Source organism: Besnoitia besnoiti, chromosome IX (genome assembly GCF_002563875.1).
Source record: "Besnoitia besnoiti strain Bb-Ger1 chromosome IX, whole genome shotgun sequence".
NCBI lineage: Eukaryota > Apicomplexa > Conoidasida > Eucoccidiorida > Sarcocystidae > Besnoitia > Besnoitia besnoiti.
The window spans coordinates 303,958-331,606 of record NC_042364.1 but is presented as its reverse complement, the minus strand read 5'-3'; the positions used below and the strand labels follow the sequence as shown (position 1 = coordinate 331,606).

The window sequence follows — 27,649 nt, the reverse complement described above, 5'->3', positions numbered from 1 at the left end:
GGGAGGGAGCGCTCGCTTGCCACATGGTCATGCAAGTTTACAACTCAGCAGATGACTATCTGGAGTTATCCGGAAATTGATGGAGCGAATGAGCGATCAGGAGTGCACAATACTACAAATAGTCGTTGTACGCACATTACATTTGTTCAGGTTCATGGTACACTCGCCATTGAAACGTACAACAGAAATTTGCAATTTCGGGTGCTCTCAGTGAGGTCTTCAGCATAACGGAATGGGTGATCTGTTGCAGAGGTCACTCACATGGAAGCATGCCTTTGCTGAGCCTCCTCCCCTGCCGCCTTTCTGAAGTGACGTTGCCAGTCTCGTCGATGTTGATTGTAATGTAGACGTTCGTGCGAGCTTGGGGTGTTGTCGAATCTCTGTTTTTTTTAGGCGACGATCCGGAAACGTCTGGTTCAAAAACAGCCATTCCAGCGTGAGGTACAAGGGGGATGGTTCCCACAGCATTCCCTGGGTCGCCCGTTCCGTCGGGTCCAGATGGATCGGACGAATATTCTTCCCCGGGTCGGCCAAGCGACTCGCCGGTAGGTGGCAGATCGGCTGACCCTGTTGTAGACGGAAGGCTGGACAGCGGTGCTGAGGCTCCCCTTTCTTGCATTGCCGCACTGCCCTCAGCTTTCTGTCGAACGGCCTCCAGCTGGACTGAAATATATTGTAAATCAGCCGTGGAGAGCTCGCCAGTGCTCGCTCGATCGACGATATTGTGCATCTTCCCCAAATCACGTTTCAGCCCCTCCAAGAGATACCGTGCTTCTCTTTCTCGGTCTACTGGCATGTCTGTGGTGTCTATGAGGTGCTGGAGAGTGTGCATTGCTTTGAGTATGTGGGCCTTTATCTCGAAGGCTCCGTCAAGGACGGCTGCTATTAACGCTTCTCTGGCGCTGACCGGCGAGGCGATTGGAGGCTGCGGCGGGTGGTGGACAACCGGCACTGGGGCAGTGAAACTCACAGCCATTGCATTATGAAGTACAGCCGCAGCTGCAGCCAAAGCCATAGAGCCGGCGACATCCTCTGGGGACGTAGGTATAAATGCGTGCGTGCGCGCCCCCTGCGGAACGGAACGCCCGTAATCCGGGTTTGGTGTGATGGTCATGGCCTCCGATGCGATCGAGTGATGCTGACGCTGTGTCTCATACACGTAGCTTGTCTCCTTCCCCTTCTTTTCTACCGTTGCATCTGTCTCTGCGTCTGCCGTATGTGGTACATCGTCGCCAAGGAGAAACTGCCACAGGCTCTGCATCTCCTCTTTTGAGAGCTCCCCGGAATCAAGACGCGAAAGGCCGTCTTCAACAATTCCAATATCTTCTTTGATGAACTTGAGCTCCTGAGTAAGACTCTCATGTAAGTCACCATCCGCGCTAGCTTGGTTGATCTCTGTAGTCAAGCTGGTCTGTTCGCTCCGCAGCTCGGCCAACAGGGACTCCAGCAGTTCCCGTAACTTGTCCGACTGCACATCTGTTGTAGGCGCTGTCGCTCCACTCTTTGATGCCTCGAAAGGACTTTGGCTACGATTGGGCTGCACAGAATCAATGTTTTCTTCCCCCATTTCTTCTTTGGGGTGTGCTACTGTAACCTCGCCCTGGAGAAGGGTCTCCGTCGCTGCCGGTATTGTTACGGATTGATGTTGGTTTGGCTGCTTCCAAGAGAACGCACCGCTGCCTGCCAACAATTCGAGTTCGCGTATTATTTCCTCCAGTAGTTGCCGTTGCTGATCTGTGAGAAAGCCCCTTTGGGTTCGCTGGAGCTGCACCAGGTTGTGGACCTCTTCTGTCAACTGCTGTATTCGGTGCAGCGGTGGCATGACTTCATAGTTAGGCACAACTGCAGCATTGGGTGCAGGGCCGCCCACCACGATTTTAGGCTGGACGTCATGCTTGGACGGCCGCGCTGATACTCCACTCCTTTCGTACCACGCATTTCCACTGTTGAACGGTGGGACAGCGCCACGCGTTGAAAGGTGGGGAACGGTGCTGCCCATGGGGACTGCAGAGCTATTTGCATGGGGGTGATGATGATACGCGGCTTCTGGGGCTGCAGGATTTTGCCCCGGTAGTTCCACAAGCGCTGCTTCCAACGCAGAGAATTCGTCGGTCATACCCGCTCCATCCACGATCTGCGGACCACCTTGATTCAGGCCGCCATATTGAAAATCTGGTATTGAGTTCTGGAAATGATGCGCTTGCTGTGGTAGCTCCGGAACAGATTCAAATTGCGATGGAGTGCTGCCTCCTTCATGACCGTGAGATGCTGGCTGAGCATGGTGCCACATATGGCCATCGTGCAGCTCTGGGATTGGAGCTGCCCTTGGTTGAGCGAGAGGTGGTCGGACAGGTGCTGGCAAGTTGCTAATCGAGGTGGGAGAGGCTGCACTAACGTCGGTGAGCAGAGATGGCACAGGAGAGCCAGGAACTAATGGTTCTAACGGGATGGGGAACCCTTCAGCGCCCACTTGAGGGCTGCCGTTGTACCCCCCTCGTACAGGCTGTTCAAACAAGACGCCGTCGTGAGAGTTCTCCTTTTCACGCGAGGAGAGGGAGTAGAACGCGTCGCCTGGTAGCGGTTGCGGAGGCACCGGAGGCAGGATTGTACTAGGGTTCTTGAGAAAGTATTTGCGATGCTGATTGCCAGTGTCGTTGAATTCCACAATGTGAGCGGGAGGCAGACGCACGTCCTCTACATACTCGCCTGCAACATCAGCAAATCCTAGTGCTGCCTGCCTGTTCAATTCGTTGATCGCGTAAGCACGAGGACCCAGATATACTCCTCCGGGCGGCGGTGGTGGCACAGGTAAATGAACAGTAACGGAGGAGTACGGAGGATCGTTTTTGCTCTTCAAACCCCAGGGTTTGAAAGCCGGAAGCAAGCGTCGCGCTTTGGATGTAACATTAATATGACGAGTGCCTTCAGCGGGATGCTCGTCCTTTATAACAACAGAGGAAGACGCTTGGACGTCAGACTCTGGAGGCCGTTCGGGGGGTGAGGGTAACCCTGCTGCAGCTGCGTGAGCCAGACGGAGCGCTGCTAAGGCTGCCTGCTGGGCAGCGGCGTCGCTGGAAGAAATAGGGGAGCTTCGAGCGCGGCGATCAGTGAGCTGTGAATCTGTGACTTGTTGCGCATGAACTGAAGTATGCGGAGCGCCGTGTTTTTCATTCGGAGGAGGGGAAGAATGGTCTGCCCCAGCCTGTCTTCCAAGCCTTTCCTCAGTTTCTCGTCCTGAACAGACCCTCTCTGTAGTAGCCTTCCGGCAAGGATAAGTAATCTTCTGCTTCACTCCCTGAGAAAACAGTTGGCAGGCGTACGACGAGTACGCATACAGATGTCTAGCAGGTACGCGTGCAATTCGAAGAACGAAGGAGTAGTTGGATTTTGCCCTGTTTTTTCCTTACTCAGCAGAGGAGGTATTCCTCACCTTGAAACAATGGGATGCCACTTCCTTTTCTAGTTGTTCACATTTCTGTCGAACTTTTGTCTCCGTACACTCGTAGGCCTGCTTGTACTCTTCTTGCTCGAAACACTTCCCGGCACGGTATACAGGAACGGGCATACACTCCTCGACCTCCGTTGGCTTCAAGCAAGAGTACTCCATTGTCTTTTGAGCCGTCTAGAAAGGTAAGCAGACCTCTCATCAAAAACACGTCTGCAGGCTAAGTCGGTGTACTACCTGCCCTCCACATCTAAAACCAGCAACAACGCTCTTACATCACAGTCATCGTATCTCGCACGCTTGCTCGAGGAACAGGGCAGAAAGTTGCCTTCCTCCCATTGCGCCCCAACTTTTCACGAGATGGCTTGGAAAACCCATTTCAGTGCGGGCAAGGACTATCGGCAAGGGGCCGGGCACCTTGAAGCGCCGTCATCTGCAACTCCCGGCAAGCGAGTGAGGCGGACCGCTGGGAATATCTCCTGTTACCCTCGTCTTGTTCTATCGATTGGCTGGCGCGGGACTACGTCCCAATGAAATAAAACCTGACGTACGCGGTAGCAGGTTGTGGCGTCGATTTTTGTAACAGGCGAACATGTGGTAACAGGCACCTGCGCCTCGCAGGTGAAGTCTTCGGTAAATGGCAAAGTCTTTGTGCAGATTTCTTTTCTTTTAACCGACCGCGTCTTGCAGTTTGCTGGGACGAGCTGGCGCAGTTCAGGTTCCGGAGGGCAACTATATACCTCGTCGAACTCCTCGACCTGGAAGCACTCAGGCATTCATGTTAGAAAACAGCAAACCCCCAACATCTCGCCGCTACTTTGACGCAGTGCCGCTCAACAAAAGAAACTACTAGCAGAGAGAATGCCAGCAAATCTTACCGTGTAACATATGCCGGGTGTATCGTCCCTGATTGTCTCACACACCTCCTCGTCCTCATCGGATTCGCATTGTCTTTCTGCCTTCTTTAGTGTGGTGCCCTTGCACGTCTTCTGAACCCGCACTTCCTCCTCTACACAACCTGGAGGAATGTGTTGCAAAGGGTCTGCTGCTCTGGTGGTTTTCCGAAGACGCCGTCGCTGATTGTGTCGGTCTGTCGCCACCACGTTCTGCAAGAGAAAGCTTTCTTCTTTAGTACTAGACTGGGTCTGCCCAGATGGCGGCAGTGTACCGGCTTCCCTCGAATTTTCGCCGGCTTCAACAGCTGATGCTAGTCCGGCAGAAACCAGTGCTGAGGAGGTAATTTCGCTACGACCCCGCCCTGCTGCAAGAAGCTCGACGCCCGAGCAGTTGAGTTTCATCTCAGTGTACGAGCAATCGAACTCGCTGACTTCCTGTTCTTCCTGTTGACATGGCTCACAGCAGGCTAGACGTGGGGCGGTGACAGAAGATATATTCTACGCAGAAATGCTGATTGCGCCGTGCTCTTGAACCTTTGTCTAATTCTTGTTTGGAGCTATGCTAATACTGGAAAAGTACAGCAATACTTAGTGAAATAGGTGCTTCACCCACCTTGATGCATTGGTACGCCCGCTTCTGCTTCACGACCTTGCATTGTTGCTTCATCCCGGGGCGTGAACACGAGTATGGGACGTGCCTCCTGGAAGCCTTTTTGCATAAAGACGGTTCACCATGAGTCCCGGAGAATTCACTGATATCATCGTCGCCGGGAGTGCGCGGCTCTGCCAGCTTGCGAATGACTTTGGGAGGAAGCTTTTTCTGAGTTTCCCTGTCTCTTGACTGACGGTGGAAATTCCCTTGTGGTAGTCCAATAAAATCCATCTGTCCCTCACAGTACGTCTCCAAGGTTTCCTTCACGCACTCAAAGGATAACGGCTTCAGTGTGGTCCTACTGCACTGGTCCGGAACTTCAATGCGTTGGACACTGCATTCCTCTTCGGTGGATGTCAATGCGCAAGGGTACGGCTGTTGAATCATCCATTCCTTCGTGCACTTTCCAGGCAAGTCGACCAGACGCTTATTGCATTTGAGCTCATAGTCGATCAAGTTGCATGATTTCTCGACCCAGCGAACACCAACCTAACAACACAAACACACAGCCACCCACCATACAGCACACGCGTACGTCAAACTTTGTCCGCCCCCTGTTTAGACTCTGTAGCATCTGCTACATTAGAAAAAGATCGCACCAATGGCACGCGGACAGGCTTGCACTCCCATTGCAGTGGAAGGAGCAATTTTCACAGGCAACGAGCATGTTTCGGAGCCCCATCGGAAGACATCGTTGTGTCGTAGGAGCACTTTGCAGCTTGTAGGATACAGCGCTACGGGAGACAAATGCACTGATCACAAGGGAATAAATGCATACTCTGCATACGCTCCGCAGTACTTAGTCCCCACGCGTGATTCGCAGTTACCGCAAAGAACGCCTCACGTATATAAACATGGAGCCCTGGAGAATGCTGTTCGAAGGCTTACTCGATGGCACACTCGGGGGACCTGCAAGATTCCCGGTCGGCAGGACACTTTTGTCTCTTTCTTGGGGCAGCTGTAAGGTTCTTGTAAATGAACTACATCGGTGCACATATCCTCAATGGTCACGACCTTTTCTGCACATTTCTCGGGAGGATACCCGCCCACTCGGGTGCTCTTCTGCTTATTGTTCACGTCTACAGCGCCAACCTCCTCACGGGCTTTCGCTAATACATGGTCCACCGCTAGCATTGAGAGAATGAGAGGAAGGACGGAGCAAGCACACACAGTACAACAAAGCATTTGCATCTTGCCGAGTCAGCTCCAACAGTCACTGTGTTTATATGCAACACTTGAGACAAGCACCACATAGATGGCTGGAAAGATGACGGCTTTGCAGTGTGCTTGCCGCTGCAGACTTCGTGCGGTCCAGAAACATGGAAATGTATGGCTAGTTCCAGTGCGGTTAAAGATGCGAAATTTTAGCCATGAAGAGCTGCGCTTGCTATTGGAGAGCAAAAATAATACAATCTGAGTAGGAGAAAACTTCGATCACCGGCAGCACCTTATTCACAGAAAACTTCAGCCGCGAGCCCGCTTGACAGTCTGTGCTTCAGACAAGCGAACTAGCTGCTGCAACGCAGTAGCGGCGGTGGAGTGGGGAGGCGAAGAGCATTGTGGCACTGAAACAAACGGTGGCTGCAGTGCTGTTCAAGCAACATAAAGTTCACTCAAGCGCAATACACCGAGTGAAAGAATTGAGTGAAATAACATGCTACTGATCATTTGTGGGGAGCCCACATGTTCAGCCAGCCAACAGGGACCTCGTGCAGCCGTGATAGTGGTGAATCTTCATACTAGCACGCCGTTAATACGATACAAAGACCCTAGGGTAGCTCTTTGTGTGGCGGGAAGCCACAAGATATCTCAACGCGCCGGATATCTCCATATGGGTCCGGCGCCGGCGGAGGTTTCGTGAGACCGCACGCCGAAACGAACATGTCGCTGAGCAGCTTGTTTCCCCCCGTGTCGGGCTAACGGATTTGTACTCCAGAAGATGACTCATTGCTTGCTAGAAGATATAGACTCCACAGAGCAGGCTGGACATCAATTTATGGTTCGGTACTTACTGGGCCACTTCTGAGTGCAGCAGGCCTGGGTGAAACGACCCGGATCGTTAGCAGCGAAAGAAAAGTTCTCTCTTACAGCTTGCTTGCCGAATCAACTGATGGTCACCGAATGACATAAGTCAAATTGCGTCGTACAAATGTGCAAGCTGTCTTACTTGCGGCGTAGTGCAAACTCTCCAGTCCGTCGTGTGTGATTGACGCACGCCCATGATGCAATTCAGCGTACGACGCGAGCAAGCAGGTAGATTAACAAGAATACCAGCTGGTGTGGCAAAACGTACCGGCCCATGAATGACTAAATTACTGCCGAGGATGCCCCCACTAGGCTGTGGTTCTGTATCCGCGGTGCCGGGGAAGGTCGATCAACGAGGACGATGTCGGTGTCCCATTCGCGTGGCCGTGTGCCTCTCAGCGAGTGCGCTAGTACGTTCCTCAAATGAGCGAGCCCAGCGGTGTGCTTAGCGTCAGCATGAAAGAAGGCCCCCGAGAAGAGGTATTGACGAAACCGAAATGAGCGCTAATCGCCCCCACTAGACTGTCGAGTGCGGGCACCGAGTGGGTTGCTACAGTCGAAACAGAAACACACACAAGCCTCCTAGTGATCGCTTCCCCAGTCGTTGGCGTGCCCCCACGCAGTTAAGAAATATAAGCGAACATAGGCAGGGCGATGCTTTTTCAAGGGGCATCGAATGGAGCCCTATCTTATCAATGTGGGCAACTTGTCCTCAGATGTACGGCAATCGTGGGCGAGGGAGGTTACCTCAACAGAGTATCCTTGTCACAGGCAGCAACCACTCGAAGAGCATGGTGCTTTTCAGTAGCTAGGCCTCTGCAGGGTGACGGTTACTTCTCGGTAGGGACCACCAATTCAACTTGATATAGTGTTTTTTCGTGCGCTAACTGCCAAGGTACGCACTAAAAATGTAACGAGCTTTCCTCACGCTTCGCAGCTTGTAAGCCCGCTAACGAAGGATGCATGGATTGCACAGCTTGCACACTACTTTGAGAGTAAATCATACATATGTCCATGTTGTGCGGCTTACGAGCGTCCTCCCGACATACACACTTTTCACTCATCCTGTAGCGAGTACAGAGATTCCCATACAAGAGAATGACCATCTAATAAGTGGAGGGGCACTGGGTAGGCCTCATCGCCATTACTTCCGCAATCCCATTCAGAAAAAAATCAACCTGGAAGATATTAGAGATCTGGGCATCAAAGTTTGCGAATCGTGTCCCAGTGCCATACAGCACAGTAGTTCTAGTGTTGCCACATACAGCCAAGCCTAGACGGACTACGGGAGATGCTCAAAAGGAAGAATTACTTGGCACTGTCATTTGATATTACTAGTTCTTACAGCTCACGTGTCTCTTTGGTCCACGTTCTTCGGGGCATGCATGTATCGTGCAGGGGACGGATAGGTTCTTAGTGTTCCCCTCGGTGCGCACGAGGACTTCTTACAAGCCGACGTTACTATGCATTCGAAGCTCACCCTCGCATGGGAGTCTATCTTGTATGCCAAAAAAAGTCAGCACGTGAATGAACTAACTACACTAACTTGACGCAGCCACCATACGACCCCCTCTAAGCGCCTTGCGGCCTCGCACCCGGCGGTACGGTCGCCGCCATCGACCGCTTCCCTCACAGCGAGGAGCTAAAAGGGTGACAGAACAGGTATCAGCCCTGTCGCCAGCGAACGTTCGAGCGAAAGGAGAAACTGAATACCTGCTTTGCCGGAGTGGATTGCTACGCGATGTTGGAGACAGCTCAGGCACGCCGCCGCATGCGGCGGACACAGTCCCGATGCTCGACATGCAACCCGCTCGCATGACATGGAACTTTGTACGCCTCACCACTGCACCATTTTTATTTCAGACCAAAGTATGGCGCCTTTGATTATGCGAATGGTTGTGTATTTTCATAATACATTATTGTTTACGTCCTTTTGAGCGGGCGCCGATTCTCCTTTATTCTGGGCTGTGGCCCTCGTTTCGCTTTGCTCCTCCAACTTTGTTGAAATTCGTGCTCCTACTACCACAAACAGCCCACCTTTTTGTGTCGATGAAGCTTCCTTTTCTTTTCGGAGCGTCACGCGCCGCTTTGTTCCACACGACTGCCCCTTCTCATGTCATGGCAGGCGGTGGCTCAGCAAATGGTACCGTCAGATCGCAGCTTTGCAGCCTGTACAGGCATGTGAGGCGCGCCGCGGGCAAATTCAAGTCTCCGATGTTCAAGGAATATTTTTTGAGGCGGGTGAGTAACGCTTGTACTCTTTTATTGATCAGAGGGGTCATTAGTCGATAGATGCACCTTCTTGGGGTTCTGTGCCGTGCTGTAACGAGCCGGACAACAAAAGTCTGTCTGGTATATGTGCGGCTCCTTACTGACGGGAATTGCACAAAACGGTAACATGTCAGTGCGTACCTTAGATCCAGTTTTTGTAGCAGCTTTGGCAGCGGTAGCAGGCTGGTTTCGCACGATGGCTGTGCCTCGTCTGCTAGCGTGCATGCCTGCTCAAAGCTTAAACTCACTCGCGGTGCCGCGAGCATAACCTCGCAGTTGTTTTGTAGAATCTTCTTGGTAGATCGAATTGCTTTGCTCTAATCCACATGCTCTTGGTCAAACCTGTGCTGAGTGGGAGTTGTGTTGTAGTGTACAAACTCAAGGCAGTGCATTGGGACTTTAAGAACACCATATTACTTCACCTTAGCCTGAGCAGGGGCTGCCATCTGCCGCTTCGTTGTGCCCGAGGTTCCTGACAAAGATATATAGCAAATTATTGCGCGTGCCGAATGGGTGCGCTTCTCGCTATTCCACACAGGAGAAACACGAAGGCATGTTTCCCCTGGCTTTCGAGCTTGTTCCACCGGCCAGCAAGTGAAAGTGTGCCGGAGGCCCTGTTTTCGCCGCGCAACTTCTTTGGTGAGCCGTAGCGGGCAGAGGGGATTGCTGCTTTGTTTTCTTTTCGTTCTTTATAGGCCCGTGAAGACTTCCGGGACATGCAAGACCGACTGCCCTGTGCAACTGCCGAGGAGGTGAACCGATTTAAACTACACATGCAAGGCCATTGTGAGCTCTTGCTTCGCCAGGGTGTAGTGGCGAACCTCTACCACACGGATCACATTGTTTACCTCAAGTGAAACGTGGTCAATATGTCTGTGACTGTTTTTTGTGAGCGCTGCTAGTAATACAGTCTCTTTTTATACTGCTCCGAGCTCGTTCTATTCTTGTGGTCTGACGGGGCCCCCGTTCTATCGGCGGGGAGGTCTCGCACGCACCTTGCGAATTCAATCCGGGGTCGCATGCGAGACACACGAGTAACTTTCTCCGGGAGCGATGCGATGCTTTTTTGATGATCCATCTTTCGCCAACGAGACCTTTGGCTTCGCGTGCGGCGGGCTCGAGGGCTGTGTCAGAGCAGCCAGAGTTCAGTTGTGATGTTCACAAGCAAAGCGGCTTGCTGGACAACTAGTAAGATGACTATATCAGGCAACTTTGAAGCCGTTGAGCGGCCTCACGTAGTGGCTGCCCTCGCATTATGGCGGTGCGAGCGACGCTGTAGACAGCACCGCGTTCCCCATACAGTAGGCCAGTGTCAGCACCTCAGGAGTGTGCCTTCTGCTTGATGAGTCTGTGACTGTATGCCAGCTGTCTCCGAGGTACCCTGGCATCAAAAGGAGGCAAGGTGGTAGGGGACAGCTACAGGAAATTGCACAAATGGTACTCCAATACGAGTTCTGAACGCTGGATCGCCCATGGAATCTCGGCACAATATGTTCACCTCTGCACAGTGGCGCTTTACTGGCAGAAAGCACTCGTTTGGTGTCGCCACACCACGCCCCCTACAGTTTTTTGAGGATACACAGTAGCGCATATGTGCCTTTCAGGTTTGCGACTAGAAGCAGCGTTGGTAACTCAAGAATCCTCTTGCTGCCAACACACCGCCAACCTATGTTATCCCAGAACTCACCATGCGCAGTATGCGCGTGTACGTACACGTGGGATGCAAACTTCTTGCTACTTGGCAGTGGATTCGAAAAGAAGCGTCCCCGTTTTCCATGTCGCATATGCTTAGGTCCCACATTTGGGTGAAGCCACTGCGACGAATTTCGGAGCACCAATAGGAACTGCAGTACAGGGTGAAATGGTCTGATAATACGCAGGAATGCATCCCTCTTACGTCGTTGACAGCCAGCCTGGATTGCCTCACTGAGCACGGGCCAGCACGCGGCTCGGGTGCGCTGGCGCCGGCGGAGCCAGAGACAGCAGGCCGTGTGGCGCGACGTCGATATTGCTAGTTCGTTTAGTTAACTTGGCATCGCGCCGGCCGGATACTAGTGCTGTTAGCCGTTCTATTCGCACACATCATCCAGTCCCGTGTCTCTAAGCGTCTGTCATACCGCCAGTCTCCTTTTACGCTTTCGCCCCCCGCAACCGCGCGGCGAAAGCTCCTCTCCGTTTCCCGTCCTGAACTCATCGCTTTTAGCGCCCCCTCCTCGCTGGTGTCTTTCTGCCGAAGCGATCCCCGCCGCGCTTCCGCTGAATAGGTCCCCGAGATCCTCGTAGCCAACCTCAAAACCGCCTTCTTGCGCGGCTTTCTGCTGCATCCTGCAGTTTCGAATAATCAACCCCGTGCCGTCAACGGTTTCGCGTCCTCTCATCATCACGGCGCTAGACGACACGCGTTGCCGGGAGGAAGGGGCGTCCGCAAGTTCGCTCGGCTTTGAGGCTGGAGACGCAGAACGCATGCCACTGGAGTCGCCCATCTCTCTAGAACCGCCAATCGTCACTGCTCTCGCGTCACGCCCTGAAACCGGAAACAGCGACCTTGCGCACGCCTCGTCGTCCACCGTCGGATGCGGCCTTCCCGCATCCCGCCCAAGGTAGAGACTGCGCCACTGCGCCTGCAACTCCTCCAGGTTCTCTGCCTGCCCAGGACGTCTCTTCAGCCTCCCCTCAACTTCGTCCTGTAATGCTGGAGAAGGCGCCGCAGCCTGCCGTCGTCGTCTTCTCCCTCGGCCCCGAAGCGATTGCTCGCTTTCCTCTTCTACTGTCCCTTCGCCTGAACACGCAGACAGCAGCGTCTGCTCCCCTGGTGATGCGTCACCATCCCAGTTCGTTTCCTCGATCCCTTCACACTTGCTAGCCTGCCGAAGACCTCGCGGCAAGTCGGTGTCTCTCTCTTCAGGCTCGCTCCAGTTGAACTTTAAGTCGCCTGTCTCGCAGTGCGAACCGCTCAGCAGGTCTTTGAGAGTGAGCCGCCTTGCCTCGGGTCTCACTCCTTCCTCTGCGCTGTTTTTGCCTTCCTCCGACCTGGCAGAATCCACTTGCCCCCGGCGGGGATGTTCACTCCCGGAGTGCCGCACAGAGGAGGCTTCCCCTGACTCGCGGCGGCCGCGCTTTTCAGCGCCGTGCAACCGAGACACAATGTCGTCAAGAGAGTCACCTGTCGTGGCGTACGCACGCGGCTCAGACCTGGTTTGCGTGATCCTGTCGCTCGCCCCCCGCGGTTGAATATCCTTCACCCAGTCTTTCTTCCCTGGGTTTGCCACCCTCAAGACGGAGATTTGGTCGCTGGGCGAGAGAGCTCGCGCAGACCACCGGCTCGGCCCTCGCTCCTCATTCTGGTCACTCGTCGTGATCGCCTGGAGTGAAACGTGTTCGCGAGTTCCATCGTGACCCTGGTGACTTGGCAGCTCGCTGCTCATCCACTCTGTCTGCGAGCGCCCGTCTCGCTTTCGTCTCGCGCTTTCTTCCGTTTCCCCGAGTTCTGCCCCTCGATGTAACAGCTGACCTCCCTCGCTGTCGCCGCCGTCGAGGAGGGCGTCGCTGGCAGCCCCCAGCACAGGCTCGCCGCTGTCCGCCGCGCTCGCATCCGTCGGAAACGTTTCTGCGTGCCACCGCGCGCCGAACAGAGCCGCTGCTTCTGCCTGTTCTGCCTCGACTGCCTCCGCTGCCGCAAGCGCGCGTGCGGCAGCTCCCCCCCACGTGCGAATGCGGTCCTCGGCCTCTTCGGATCGACGGCGCCTCGTATCTGTGTGTGGCAAATGCGGACTACGGGACGCAAAGGCGAGAGGCCGCTCTTCTGGAAGCCGCGAAAACTGATTCACTGTCTGCTGTCGCTTGTCGACAGCGGCGACGAGCGAGCGAAGGTGCCTCAGCCGAGGATCATCTCTCTTGCTCGCCAGGAGGAGCGCATCGATGCCTGGCGCCTCGACGGCCGCCGAGTCGTCGCCGGCAGCTGCTCCCCCGGAGAGTCGGAGTTGTCCGTCCTGCACAGAGAGCAGCTCGCTAGCGCTCTGTGCAGGCGAGATCCCAGTTCTGCCTCCGTTCGCGTGCACCAGCAAAGCAGCGCCATGCCGCCCCCCTCGCCCTTGCAGGGCGGCTACGTCGGCGGCCACGATGTCCAAGCAGAGCTTCTCCAGCGCCTGCCTCGTGGAGAGACACTCGCCCGCGTCCATGGTTTCAATGGCGGCGCGCAGGCGGGTGAGACAGCGTCGGACGAGCGGGACGTCGCCCTTGGCGCCGCGTCGCGAGAAAGCGCGAAGAATTGCCAGCAGCCCTGGGACAGAGAGCGCCGGCCAAAGTCTCTTGCCGCCGAGCTCCTGGCTGATGCAGTAGTACAGCATCGCATTGTCGACGCCCAACGCGGAGAGCGCGTCCAGCGACTCGCACAGCCCCTGCGGGGTGAAGCCGCCGAGCTGCCTGGGCACCTCCTGCGTGAGGAGCGCGACCAGTTCTTGCTGGACACGCCAGTCCTCTTCGGAGACAGGCTCGCCCTGTCCCCCCACAAACCGCCCCCCGTCGCCACGCGCGAGGAAGGAGCCTGCGCCCGGCGCAGGCTCTGCCTGCGCCAAAGCAAACTGAGAAAGCGACGAAGCAGCTGACGCTCCTGAAGCGCGTGCCCCAGACGATAGCCTCAACGGCCGCGTGTCTTCATGCAACGCGCTCGCGGCCGCGAGGCGAGGCGCCCCCCGCCCGCGGCCGAGCCTGCAGAGGGCGCGCAGAGACACGGCAATGACCTGAGGCGTCAGGGGCGTCTGCGCAGAGTTGAGAGCTGTCTGCGCGAGCCGCCGGCAGAGCGGCGTCACGAGTTGCGGGTCGTTGTGGCGCAGTCTGCCGCACGCGTGGAGGACTTGGCAGACGAAGGGGACTTCGAGTCTCTCGAGTTCTTCTGGGCACGCCGAGAGCCAGTTTGCGAGGCAGTCGAACAGCTGGGGGGAGTAGAACTTCACGCGTGCGCACGCGTTGATCGCCTGCGCCTTCTCCGCCAGACTCAGCGTGCCAAAGTGATCACAGGCGCTGCGCGTCATGAGCTTCAAAAACTCCTCGTCCATCGCCGCGTCGACTGCCGAGGCCCCGTGGGCAATCATGATCAACTCGTTGGCCTCGAGCTTCTTGCGCAGGTGCCAAGCGTGGCTGAGGAGCTCACGCCAAAACGCGGGGTTTCTGTAGCGGACGCGGGCGCCCAGAATGTTTGCGATGAGCGCGGTCGGCCGCGGGGCGAAGTCCTCTATGAAGCGAAGTGTTTGCTCGGCGACGTCGTCAAAGAAGAGCGAGTCCTGGATCTCGAGCTTCGCGAACGCGTGGGCGACGGCAACTACGTGCTGCGGCTCAAAGTGGGGAAGCTTGTGCGGAATCTCTTCACCTAGACGCTTCAGCAGAAGAGGATGGAAATACTCGAGATTCCCGTACGCACTCGCAATCAGCGCGAGGTCCTGCGCATTCGCATTCCGCAGTCGAGTGGCCAGCGTGTCGCCCAGCGCGCTCAGCAGAGCCTCGTCAACGAAGCGGTGGCGCGCAAAAACATTCAGAATAAGCGACGCGTGCCGCGGATAAAGAGAAGGCGTCAGCGCCAGAGCCCGCTCTGCATACCTGCAAACAATCACAGACAGACAGATAAACAAACAGATACACAGATAAAGAGATATAGATCGAGCCCGATATAGATATACAGATATAGATAGATAGATAGATAGATAGATAGATAGATAGATAGATAGATAGATAGATAGATAGATAGATAGATAGATAGATAGATAGATAGATAGATAGATAGATAGATAGATAGATAGATAGATAGATAGATAGATAGATAGATAGATAGATAGATAGATAGATAGATAGATAGATAGATAGATAGATAGATAGATAGATAGATAGATAGATAGATAGATAGATAGATAGATAGATAGATAAACAGGAAGATAGATATGGATAGATATAGATAGATGGATAGAGATAGATAGAGATATATAGGTATACATATACAAATATATTTAGATAGATATACATGGATAGAGACGCACACGAGAGTGAGCGACGGAGCAAACAGAAGAAGCATAGCGCCGCGGCATGGCGCGGAGGCACCGCTCGACTTTTTGACACGCCGCTACGAAACTCCGCACCTCCACGCGTAAGATCGGAAACTGATTATGGCGAGAGGCCGCTGCCTTTCGACAGAGATTTTGCTCAAGAGTTGTCACAAGAAAAGACGCATCAGAAGGCTTGGTATTGGTAGATCAGGCCACTTCCCCTCATCGCTGTTACAAAAACAGTTCCGTTTGAAGCCACGGCGCACAGCCGCCGTATACACAATTTCAGAGTTGTATGCTCAGCGAACGCGCACATAGGACACGCAACTATCGAGGGAACAACACGCTGTGCGCCTGCGCATATGTAGGCGAAGTGCTTTCTTGATTTACCTTGCGAGGAGATCGCGGTCTGCGGCGTATCCGAACTTGTTGAGCGCGCAGATGAGGACTGTTAGTTTGTGGGCGTCGGCATTTTCGGGAAAGTAAATTTCTCCCTTTTTCACAAGCTCAATGCCATCTCGTTTCTGCTCGAATTCCATGGGATTCTTCACTTTTCTTTCGACTTCCACTTGCTTTCGCTTGCTCGGCCGACTCTCGCGAAAGCCCTCCTCACGCTTTTTCCGCCGCCGACGGCCGCGGCTAGCCCGTGCCTGCGTGCCAAAGTGTCGCAGAAGTCGCGGCGCAGGCGCAGGACAAAACACGCTCAGATCAGACGAAAAGGGAACAAAGACGCGCGAAGGAACGCCCCGCGGAGGCACCGCGGCGGGCGCCCGCCAACACGGAGCCTCCAGAGGAGATGCAGAGAGCGAGGGAAAAGAAAGCGAGAGAGGAGAAAGCGAGAGGGAAGCAAGTGGGGGAGAAGAACGGACAGCTGGACAGGCGCAAGAAGACCAATACGGGGAAGAAGAGGGGGGGCGGGATATAAAGCGCAGAGACGGACACCAAGAGCGAAAAGACTCGAGTTGAAGATGACAAGACAACGGAAAATGAGGGCGTGCCAGAGTCCAGGAGCAGGGCGGTGGCGAGGCCACCCTAGCAAAAGAGGCAAGGGCGGAAGGCCGCGCCTGCGCGCTGGAGAGTCGCCTTCGGGATGCGGCATGGAATCGAGACACACCGACACGGGAAAACGACGAAGACGCTGTGAACGAAACACCCACAGGGCCCCTTCGGAGCTGGCGTGAAAAGAGGGCAGACACACAGGAGATGGAAGCCTCTGGCGAATGCAGAGAGGCAGAAGAGAAAGGGGAGGCTGGTGACGACGCAGAGGGCAAGTTCTGAGGCAACGGAGATGGGGAGGAAAAGCGAGCCGACGGGGTCGCACGGCTGGCGCGTCTCGCGGTCCCGTTCAGCCGCGACTGGGTGCAAGAGACGCCCCTGGTACCGTCTGCCGCGTCCTTCACTCGAAAGAGAGCCGACGGCCATTCTCTAGCATGGTCTTCCATATGCGGCGCCGCGGCAAAAAAAGGCCCCTTTTCCTCAGAAAAACGCAGAGGGAGCGAAGAGGGAACGCCGGGGCTCGTGGCCAGAGCCCGCGGAGGCCGAGGACTTTTTTTCATGGCTACCTGAAGGGAGCAGACGGAAAAAAACGGTGTGCCGCTGCCCGCGGGTGGCGGCCCTTGGCTAGAAGGGATCCCGCCAAGCATCACGCGCTGGCGGCGAAAACGCCCTTTTCCAGACGCGCTGCATTCCCTGAGACCTTCTTGGGTGCTGCAGGGGAGACTGAGGTGCACAAGTCAGCACAGATTCGCCGGTTTCAAAGATTGCCAACGAACGACTCCAAGAACCCCCGCGACTTCGGCGTTCGACTAGGCCCCGCCTCAACGCGTCCTCAGTGCAGCCGACGCATGCGCAGCGACAGCAGGTTTCAGTGTGAAACCCACCGGTGCAGAGGATGAGATGAGTAGGGAAAAAGAAGGAGTAAGGATTGACAAAAAACGACGAAAAACAACCAGATGTCCTCAGCTCTTCTCTCTCTAAAGGTTTCCTTCGCTGTTCATACACCACGTTTCACATGCAACGGGCAAAGCGAGTAGAGGGAGATGTGCGCGATTCGCTGCCCTTGGATTGCAGCCATTTGACTGTCAGCATGAACACCCATCCTCTAGAAACGACACTAGGGCGCTTGAGTGGCGCCAGAAGCCCATCTGTACGCTTTGTGGAGGACAATGTTGAGAGGAAGGCGATGGTCCAACCTTCAGTGGCTGTGATGCGCACCAGGGTTTCGAGTGTGACTTCTGCGGCCGCATGCCGCTGCGCCGCAGGACAGTTTCGACCTAGAAACTTTGCGCCAGACAGGGAGACGCACGCGCGAGCGCCCGTCAGCAATCGACGCGCTAAGAGAGGGACAGAAAAGCCTCTCTCTGTAATTATTTTCATCGGTGGCTAGGTCGCGCGCCCTCAACACGCTTCTCTTTGCTGCACTCTTCGCGTTTCCAGCCAAAGTCTGGCGGTTTTCAGCAGCTTCATCAGCTGCCGGGGACCGGAGGCCCAAGGCCCACACCTCCCCCGGGGTTCGCGCTCCTGAAACGTCCACGCACACGCCTTCCGTATCTTTCTCTTCGTGTCAGCGACGTGCCCCTGCGTCGTTTTCTCCCAAACGCAGCTCGGTCTTCTGTTCAAAGTGCTTTCTGTTTTTTGTGTTCGGTCTTCTGCGCCCTGACTCCGTTTCTGGGCGTCGAGCTCTCGGGCACCCCGGCCGCCACGGACTGCGGCTGGTCGCGCGGTGTCTCGCGCCCCTGCCGTCTCTCTTCTTCGTCATCGCTTTTTTCTGTCGCTTCATCGGTTCACGTCTGCTGGTCCAGCCTCTCTGGTTTAGGGACTTCCGCTTTGGCCACGCGGCTGCCCTAAGGCGGGCAAGCGAGCCCGCGCTCGTGGGCCCTAAAAACGTCAGCACCGATTCATTTTCTCTCCTCGTTCTCCGGTCTCTCCCTTCGCACTGTCTCCCTGCTCACCATGGCGAGCTCGGGGGGTTCGTCTGCACCCTCCGCTTTCCCGCCCGTCTACTCTCTGCGGTCACCGCTCAGTATCCTCTTTGCGCTCCTGGTTTGCCTCCTCTCTCCGCCGTCCCCCTTGCACTCGTCGTCTCTTTCTTCCTCTTCTCAGCATCTGCTTCCTTCTCCGTTGCCCTCGCTACTCCCGGCGAGAGCGGGATGACGCAGGCCGCTCCAGATCGCGCGACCTGCGGGCGCCGACGACCGCCTGGGGCGCCTGCTGGGCGCGGGGCAGGCGAGTGTCTCCTTTTTGGCTAGGAGGCTGCGGGCGTTTGCGCGCGAAAGACCGGCACTCTTCGCCACTGCAGCGACTGGCGCGGGCCTCGGGCTTTGGGTCCGCGCGAAGGCGAAGCGCGACGGCCTCGTCGTCTCCCGCGACCCCCACACGTCGCTTTTTCTGCCTCCGGAAAGCTACGTCAAGGCGCACTTCCTCCCGCGGGCGAGCGACGTCCCCCTCCGTGGCGCCCGTCGCTTTCTGCTGCCTCTGGACCGCTGTGCAGAGAGCGACGATGGGCGACAGAAGTCGCATGCCGGCATCCCGAGCTCGAGCGACGAGGAGGCAGCGGCGGCTGCGGCGCGCGGAGGCGAGGGGGACGGCGTTCGCACGCCTTCGCCAGTCTCCACCTCAGCTGCCTTCGCGAGGCTCCTCCCCCCTGAATTGCGTCCGCAGCACGCCGCCGCGGCTCTGCGCTCCGCCTCCGCTTCTCCGCTGCGAGTGACTCGGTCTGGCCTTCTGCGCGTTGGCTCGGGGGAGGCAGCCTTCCGGCAGACTTCTCAGCTTGTCCACGCCTTCGATCCTGCGCTGTTTGCGAGGCGCGGGGGCGGAGGCGCGGGCAACCACGCCTCTCTCGCAGGGCAACGGGAAAGAGGAGCTGCGCCCGAGGAGGCCGCCGGCGAGGAGCTCTTCTTCCGCTTTCTGACAGGCGCCGGGGCGCAGGAGGCGCGGCCGCGGGGAGGCAGAGGCGCCGGCCGCCCTCCTTGCGTTGAGGCAGCGAGGCCCGGCGCAGAGGGCCTGCAGACTGGAGCCGCCGTGGCCTTGTTGCTGCGCCGGGGGCGGCTCTGCTGGCGGCTGATTCCCCTCCGCCTCGCGGCGAAGGAAACTCACTGTGCCCTTTTCGCGGATCAAGAGGGCGCGAGGCCCGAAGCCGCGCCGCGCGGGTCGAGCGGCGAAGAAGACGGCGAGCGTGCGCGACGTCAACCGCGTAAATGCGGAGACGCAGAGGCCGCAAACGCGGACGACGCGCGGCAGCGTGGGGATGCGAAGACTGACGAGGCGGAGGAGACCGGAGGAACTCAAGGAGGCGGAACGGAGTCTATACAAGGTGGCGAGGAGGAGACAGCGTACAGAGAGACAGAGCGACGCGGTGAACGAGAAGGGCGTCCGCCTCCTCCTCGCGGCGCGCCTCGCTGCAGCGCCCTCTGGTTTGTCGCCGCCCCGAGCGTCCCTGCCCTCTCGACATCTCAGGAGTTCCTCGTCGTCCGCGTCTTCCTTCTCCCCCCGTCTGCCTGTGGCGCCGCGCCCGCGTACCGTCGCGCGCCCGCGCCTTCGCCTCCGCCTCCCTCGGCGTCGCCTCCGGCTGTCGCTTCATGCGCTTCGGCCTCAGCCACCGACCGCGCCGCGGAGAAGGCGGTCGAGGGCGACGTGTTCATCGAGGTGCTGGCGATACGCCCTGCGGAGGCGCAGCGCGCGCAGCCCGCTCCGCTCTTCTCTGCTGAGTTCGTGCAAGCTGTCGCCCAGCGCGCTGCCGCGGGCCTCCGCCGCGAGCTGCAGGCGCAGGCGCTGCGCCTGCGCGCGCTGGAGCGGCTGCAGGGCGGCGAGCACGCGCGCGAGCAGGGGGGGGACGAGGGCCTTTCTGAGGACGCGCCGTGGGGGGGGCTTGAGGCGACCATCGAGATCTGGGCGGGGGAGGACGAGCCTTTCGCCTCTTCTGCGTCCGCGGCTTCCTCGCAAGGAAGCTGGCGACCGCGGAGCGACGTGCGGAGAGGCGCCCAAGAGAGGCAAGATGCGGAAGACGCCGCCGCTCCCGGGTTTCCGCAGGATGAAACTGTGCAAGGGCCCCTTCGGCAGGATGGCGGACCTCGCGTGTCTCGCGCTGCCGGCGGCAAGAGATCCCTCGCGCGAGCCGCTCGAGGCTGGAGAGACTTCTTTGGGCTCGGGGCGAGACGGCGATTGAGCCGGCGGTGGGACGGACCCCCCGGCGCCAGGAGTTTCTTCAACTCGCCTCGCAGGGGGAGCCACTGGCGGCCGCGACCTCCTACCCGGGGCGGCTGAGGCTAAAGCGGCGCTGTACTCGTTCTCTCGGCGCTGGCGCGCCTGAAGGACGCGCGCGAGAGAAAGAGACAGCAGGCGAGAAAGTCGCCTTCGGCCTCTGCGGCCCTGAGGAACGACAAAAGGTACGTGTGGAGCAGCGCGCCTCGCACGGAAAGAGGAGGAGATGGAGGAGAATAGAAACGTCAGGGAGGCCAGGCCGCGTCCACGGAAAGGCACACCTCGGCTTGAGGTTGAAGATGTTTTGGCGCCCTTCTTCCGTAAGCGGCAATGCGCAAAAAAAAGAGGCCTCAGGCTGAGGCAGCGATAGGTATATATGCGTCGTGAGAGAGAGGCGGGCGCCATAGGAGAAGGCATACGCGGCCAACGGAAGCGAAAAACCAAGCGAGGGAAACAGCGACTTCTTTCTTTGGCGCAAGCGCGTGACGGGCGTCGCGGGAATCTCGCTCGAGAGGGCGACGCGCAGAAAAGCTCCGCCAAGAAAGACGTGTCTCTGTGAAACCTGTCAACTTGGCCTTGGGGGGGGCGTTCTGTTGCCCCCCCCCCCCCCCCCCCCCCCCCCCCCCGCGATGCAGGGAAAGACCTGTCAATGCAGAGTGCGCCACGCGTGAGCGTCTTTAGAGACAGAAGCTTGAAACTGGAATTCGCACCGCGGAGCTGTGGTGGCGTCTGAACTCTTCTGCATGCGCCAGGCAGAGAGTGCAGCTCGGGTTCGCCGCAGCGAGGCGAGCGCGAGGTTGAGTAAAGGCATGCTGGTAGATGCGTCTAGGCACAATGAGTCTGCGGAGGATGACAGTAGGCGAGTGAGCTGCTGGAGTCTGCGAGCGGCGCTACCCAGGGGGGCTTTCCACTGGAGGGCGCCCAGTCGATAGAGATCCGCGGCGGGGAGCAGCGCTGGAGTGTGGTAGGGAGACAAAGAAACACAGGGCACAGTTGTAGTTGACCAGCCGCAACAGCGCATGTGCTCCAGTGACGCAGCTTTTTCTTTAAGAAGAAACCGGCCCCTAGTCCTCTTCTTAGTCGTATAGCAGGCAGCTGTGTGATTTAACAGGGCCGTAATGGAGGCTAGAAGGCGCGGGAAACACGAAAAATTCACATACGCTGAGGCGAGCATGCCGCTTTCCCGAGGACAGTGCTTCACGGTCACCCAAGGACCGCGGGGGGCTTCAACGAAAGTGTGATTCGCAAAACAGTACCTCGGCGCATTCCCTTTCTTCTTGTCTGCATGCGGTTCGTATGTCCCTAGGGCTGCGCGCAGCGTCTTCCGAGAAAGACCGCTTGTGTTTCGTCTAGCACATGACATCGTAATGCTTTGACTGCCACGGGGGAAGCAGGGGAGTTACGCTAGTCTCGCTACGTAGTAGAAGAGCTCTAGAAAGGCTGATAACGTTTAGGAGAAGAGAGTCGCGGTGTGGCTGCTTAGGTTGGTATCTCGCCGATTCGCGCGTCGCCTCTAAGGGCTTTTGGTCCCACGGTACGCTGTTTCCCTGTGCGAAGCTCTTTGCCCTCCAGGGGCGACATTGCACCCGACTCAGTGAACACTGCGCACGTTCGCAGTTGTCACTTCAGTTCGGCAACTCCAATCGAGCACGGTTCATCGCTGGCGACTGAGCGAGTGCAGGCAGCTCCTGCCGCACCGATACCCCCCAAAGAAAGCACACTCCGCGCTCTAAAGGCAGAGGCCATCGGCTAAGCTGTCTGCCCGCGCATGCGAAGCGGATGCGCGAAGCCCGTAGACCCTAAAACCGTCACGAATCGCGTTGGCGCGAACGCGCGAGAAAGAGGACGCAGGGCCTCATCGACGCCTCCGGCAGCGCCGCAGCGACACACGCCCGTCTCCCATCCTCGCCCGGCTGCCGCTAGAGTCGGCAGCCGTGCACCGGAAGGTGAGCGTCGACGCAGAACCACAAAATGCCGCATAGGAGGGAATGCAGGACGGCGCGAACGTGTCCTCGAGACGACGGCCATAGAGGACAGCCTCGCCGAAGAGAAGTCTCCCTTCGGTGAGTGCACACTACCAAGAGCGGCAAGTTTTCTCCGTAATGCATTTCCTCCGCAGAGTGAAGGCTCTTTGGCGGTTGCTGGTTGAGCCCGCCGCGGGCGTTGGTGGCTTACAAAAGGAGTTTGCCTTCTGCGCCGCCCCGGCCTCGTAGGAGACGGCGACGCTGGGCGGCACCACAGCACCATCCACGCTGCAGAAGCGGCGGGGAAGTCCTGGCGTTTCCTGCCGCACACGCGTTCCCGTTTTGCTCCTCTGCCTCGCTGTGCGCCGCCCTCCCTCGCGTGCTACAGCGCTTCTTGCGGCAGGATGACGTCAACCAGGACGCGGCGTCGTTCGTAGGGCAAGACGCGTTTCACAGGCCTTCGGTCCTGCAGGGAATCAAAAAACGCGAGCCGACAGAGTGAAGGCGTCTCTAGCCGAGCAGATTCTGCGAGTCGACGGCGCCGCAGCCCGCCAAACGCGAGGGAAAACACGAAGCAATACGCAGTGATACATCGCGCGCTCGTCCCACAAGCCGCTCAACGCATACACACGAACTGATGGACGCTCAAAGTCCCCCCCCCCTTTGTCCAAGCCAGTCTTGTAAGACCGGTTGAGCAAAGAAAAGCGTGAGACGTTTTCGCCATCTTCGGCGCCTTCTGCCTAGCTTCTGCGCTCACGCCCGCGCATGGCGCGGCAGCTAAAAGTTTCGAGCCCCGATTTGGACGCGGCGGTTCGCCTTCCACACCTCGAAATGGGCGAGCGCGTGGCGCTCTAGCTCCTGGAGGAAGTGCGCGCGCGTCGCGTCGTCGCGGACAGCCGAGCAAAGAATGCAGACCCTCTTCAGCTCGCCCAGCGCCTGCGGCGAGACGGCGCTGCCGCTTGCCGCGCGAGGGGGGAGCGGCGCGCGAAGCAGAAGCGAAAGCGCGTTCGCGAGGAGACTGTTCAAGCCGCGGTCATAGATGAGATCTGCGCCGACGATCAGCAGGACCCCCGAGGCCGGACGCGAGCAGCCGAGACTCGAGGCCCGCGCCACGCCGCGACCGACAGGCCTCGGGGGAGACGAAGGAGACGCGCCTGCGCCGGCGGCGCCGCAGGACGAGGCCGCGCCCTGCGGCAGAGAAGCGAAGGCCGCCCCGCTCTCACCCTCGTCGAGGCGCGCAGCGTCGGCAGGAGAGGTAGCAGAAGAGACCCGCGGAGGAAGCGTGGCTTCAGAGGATGCGCATGAATGGCGGAGGAAGATTCGCTTTCGTCTCTCGCCTTCTCTGTACATGGCGTCTTGGGTCTTAGTCAGCAGGGCTCCTGCGCGTCTCTGCGCGTCGCTGAAGTCGAACGTTTCCAGAAAAACAACCGGCGCGTTGGGCGCCTCAGCCGCGACCTTCCCTTCGCGATGTGCTTCGCTGGTCCCTGTCGCCGCGCCGTCTCCTGCGGTCGGCGCGCCCGCACCGTCCTCACGCGGCTCGCGCGCCTTCTCGGCCTCTGGCAGGCCGGCACTGCCCCCGCGGGCAAACGCCGAGGCGATGGAGACGCCATTCCGCGCGAGATTTTCTGCGCACGTCGCGAGAATGCTTGGCAAGTAGTCCGAGGAGACGTAGACACAGCTCGCCGCGAGCCGCGCGCCGGCGGCGCAGCCCGCAGCCGCAGCCGCAGCCGCAGGCGATGCGCAAGGGCGCGCGCAGGACTCCGCGGGGGGAGGCAACGCACAGAGGGCAGAAGCCGTGACGCCGAGGCCGGAGCCGAGCTCCAACACGCCGAGCGGCGCAAATGCCTCGCAGCACTTCGCCGCGGGCCAGGAAGACGCCGCGACGGAGACGCGCGCGCCTCCAGCCTCTGCCGCGGCGCCTCCAGCCTCTGCCGCGGCGCCTCCAGCCTCTGCCGCGCCCTCCCCGAGCGCCCTCGGGGCGTCGGCGGCCTGCGCGCCCGCAGCAGGGCCTCCGCGGCGCCAGGCGCGCGGCTGGGCGGCCTCGAGCTTCGCCAACAGGCGCCCCGCCCAGGTGCCTGAGACGTCGCGGGCGCGGCGCTGGGCGCACGCGGCCGTGCCGGCCTCCCGCGCCGCCTCCGCCTGCCTGGCGCGCGAGTCTCCACGCCCGCAGCAGCACTCTGCGTGGGGCGCGGCCGAGCAGCAGCAGGGCGGCGCGCCAGCGGCGCAGGGGGACGAGGCAGTGGAGAGCGTGTCGGCGCAGAGGCAGGAGACGCAGCGGAACTGGTGTCCGTAGGTCGCGAGGTACTCCACGAGGAAGAAGCCTGCAGTCCAGGTGCGCAGGCCGAGCTCGTTGCGATACAGCTGCGCGCCAGCACAGAAGGCCGAAACAGGCAGGACGCAGATGCAGCGCGCTGCAGTCGCACGCGGCGCTCGAAGCCCCCCCCACAGCCAGCGCTCCAACGCACACACAAGCTGCTTCTACCAACCGTGCCAGGTTTCTCCTATGCATGTCTAGTGCCTTCGTTTGGCTAACAACGAGCGCGAACTGGCGGATGCATTCGCTCAAGGAGGGGTGGGAGCGGGAGAAGAGGCACGACGATGCGGACAGGAGGCCAAAACTCCGCACGCGACGCGCGGCGGATGAAGAGCCTCGCCCAGATTCGCACCCGACGAGGCGAAGAAGAGAGCGCTGCCCAGCACCAGACGACAGCAGAAGCCTCGCGCGTCGCTCCAAGGATACCGGCGCCGACGGCGGGCCTGAGGATCTGAGGGAGACACGGAGTTCACGCTAGAAAGAGAACGGGAAGAGCTTGTGACTGAAAACTGGACGGAAGAGAAAAAACGACCCACGCCTGCCGGCGCCGCTTACCAGCGTGCGGAAAGTGAAGACCTGGGGGGGGCGGCGGGTGTCGAGAGTCTCGTACGAGACGAAAGGCCGATCGTCGAGCTCGTCACTCCTGCTGTATGCGCTCACGTGCCTGAAGAAAACCGACACAGAGCTGACTGCGTCCCCTGAAGCCCCCCAGGCATGCAGCTCTCCTCGCGAACGAAGCGGCGTCACATACATACCAAACAGGAGACTCGAAGCCAAGACAGCAGCCCTGGGGACGACCTGCGAGAGAAACAGTGGAGTGCGGAGGCCCTCTTCAGAGCTGCATCACCGGCGGTCGGCAGACATGCCCACATGGACACACCGCGGCCTGGCGCAGGAACCGATGGAGTCTCCTCACACACGCAGACGTGCCCGCGTGTAGAGGCATTCGTGCACAAGAGGAGTCATATCCGCATTCACATGACCGAGACGCATTCTAGTCTCTCTGTAAATCGACGCTTCCCGCTCCCTCCTCCGCCTCGGGGGGGTCGGAGGGGGAAGCCTCAGACGCTCTCGGGGGCGAAACTTCACACAACGGCCATGGAAAGCCCAGGAAAAAACAGATCCGCAAACAGAATCCCCTCTGTTTCTATCGCCCTGGATGGCTCTGAAGACCGAGTTCCGCGTCTGGGTTCTAGGCTACGAGGGCCGGGGCACTTACTTGAAAACGGCCTCGGCGAAGCTGTCAGACAGCGGCAGCTGGCGCAGCTCCGCGCCTGCGTAGAGGCACTTGAGCAGACTAACCAGGTAGGCCTTCGCGGGCGGCGCGTCCCGCAGCGGCGGCGCCGCGAAGAGAAGCTCGACAAAGGCGTCTTGGACCTGAACAAACGAAAAACACCAGATGCACTGACCATCTGGCCTCCGAGACACGCAAGCGCTCTACATACATAAATACAGAATTCCATGCACCTATATATATATATATATATATGTCCACTGTATACTTACATGCATATAGATATATATAACTATAACTAGGAGGTGCGCGTCACGTGACCAGAGGCGACTCTCAGGGGCGTCCTACAGGGCGTGCGCCTCCTCCGCGTACCCTAGAGACGCTGCCATCGTGCGAACGCGGCCGTGCGCTCGCCGGCTGCCTCGCGTTACCTCGAGATTTTGCGCGAGGTCGAGGAAGGCGCATATAGCCAGAACTTTCTGCGCGCGCGCCGTGCGCATGACGCTTCGCCGAACAACCCCCAGCAGCGCAGCGGCCACCGCGCGCTGCCGGAGCCCCGCAGGGAGGGGAAGCGCCTCAGACCGCGTCACGGCCCCCGGCGGCGCCGAAGGCGTTTGCGGTGACGAACCGCCGTCCCCCGCAGTCGCGGAGGACGCGGGGAGCGACGCCGCGGCCGCCACACGCGTCGCGCCGCCGCGCTGGAGCCGCTGCAGCAGCCGCGAAACCGCTTCATCAGGCCACGCAGTCTCACCGCGGCCGCCTGCGACGACGCGCGCCGCCTGCGCGGCCTGCGCGCCTGCCGCCAGGCTAGCGGCAGCGAGCGAACCAGAAGAAGAAGAAGAGAAGGAGGAGACGCGGGAGAGAGGGCGCGCGGCGTACTGGATCTCGCCGCTCTCGGAGTCGCGCTCCAGATTGCAGAAGTCGAGCGTGAGATCCAGGAGAGACGGCGCGGCGGCGGGCGCAGACTCCGCTGCGTCGCCCGCGCCGCCGCGTCGCCGCTCTTCCCCAGCCTCGCCGCCGGCCTCCGCCGCCCTCTCCCGCGCGGTGCGGCGAGCCTGCTGCCGCCGCATGTAGCGGCAGCACAAGACGTCGACGTTGAGCAGCTCGGCGAGGATCTCGTAGACCTCGGCTTCGGAGCAGGGCATCTGCTGCAGGCTGCGTCTACCTCTCGCTCCGTCCTGAGTCCCGGAGTCGTCCTCCTCCGGCTCGACATCGCCTTCGCCGTCGTCCGCCTCCTCCTGCGTGACCTCCGCGCAGTCGACGGTGCTGCAGGAGCTGCGCGGCTTCGAGGAGGGCGTCGAGGGCGCCGAGGAGAGCTCCGCGGAGGAGACGCGGCTGCCTTGCTCGGCCGCAAAAGAAGAGAAGGCCGCGAACGCACTCGAGGGCGGAGGAGGCGCCGCGGTGCTGGAGAGGTCGCACGGCGCAAAGTCCCCAGGCGAGACAGAGCGGAGGGAGGTGGGCGAGAGCCGCTCAGACTCCGTGCCGGCGTGTTCGTGACTGGACTGCTGCGGCGGACAGGCGCCCGCCATCTTCGTCGCCTCAACCGCAGAAGAGGGAGAAGAAGAGGAGGAGCGGCGACGAGGAGACGCAGCGGCGAGCGAGCGAGGGGCGGCGGAG

At 59.0% G+C, this 27,649-nt stretch overlaps 5 protein-coding genes across 5 annotated transcripts; 2 read left to right on the top strand and 3 right to left on the bottom strand.

The window, feature by feature from the left end:
• Positions 1–253: 253 nt before the first annotated feature.
• On the bottom strand, positions 254–6,127 carry BESB_012140 (uncharacterized protein; the record flags this gene model as incomplete). The annotated part of the gene is made up of 6 exons (XM_029359944.1): positions 254–3,295; positions 3,431–3,622; positions 3,997–4,203; positions 4,324–4,785; positions 4,955–5,482; positions 5,882–6,127. The coding sequence occupies 6 exons, from the start codon at positions 6,125–6,127 to the stop codon at positions 254–256; spliced, it is 4,677 nt and encodes a 1,558-aa protein (XP_029216611.1).
• Positions 6,128–9,067: 2,940 nt separating this feature from the next.
• BESB_012130 (uncharacterized protein) lies at positions 9,068–10,146 on the top strand (the record flags this gene model as incomplete). The annotated part of the gene is made up of 2 exons (XM_029359943.1): positions 9,068–9,259; positions 9,985–10,146. 2 exons carry the CDS (start codon positions 9,068–9,070, stop codon positions 10,144–10,146), a joined length of 354 nt encoding a protein of 117 aa, XP_029216610.1.
• A 1,254-nt stretch (positions 10,147–11,400) lies between these two features.
• Positions 11,401–15,860, bottom strand: BESB_012120 (uncharacterized protein; the record flags this gene model as incomplete). Its single annotated transcript, XM_029359942.1, has 2 exons — positions 11,401–14,881; positions 15,712–15,860. 2 exons carry the CDS (start codon positions 15,858–15,860, stop codon positions 11,401–11,403), a joined length of 3,630 nt encoding a protein of 1,209 aa, XP_029216609.1.
• A 1,547-nt stretch (positions 15,861–17,407) lies between these two features.
• BESB_012110 (uncharacterized protein) lies at positions 17,408–20,583 on the top strand (the record flags this gene model as incomplete). The annotated part of the gene is made up of 2 exons (XM_029359941.1): positions 17,408–17,467; positions 18,490–20,583. The coding sequence occupies 2 exons, from the start codon at positions 17,408–17,410 to the stop codon at positions 20,581–20,583; spliced, it is 2,154 nt and encodes a 717-aa protein (XP_029216608.1).
• A 2,678-nt stretch (positions 20,584–23,261) lies between these two features.
• On the bottom strand, positions 23,262–27,561 carry BESB_012100 (uncharacterized protein; the record flags this gene model as incomplete). Its single annotated transcript, XM_029359940.1, has 4 exons — positions 23,262–24,845; positions 25,354–25,462; positions 26,018–26,175; positions 26,464–27,561. 4 exons carry the CDS (start codon positions 27,559–27,561, stop codon positions 23,262–23,264), a joined length of 2,949 nt encoding a protein of 982 aa, XP_029216607.1.
• Positions 27,562–27,649: the final 88 nt, after the last annotated feature.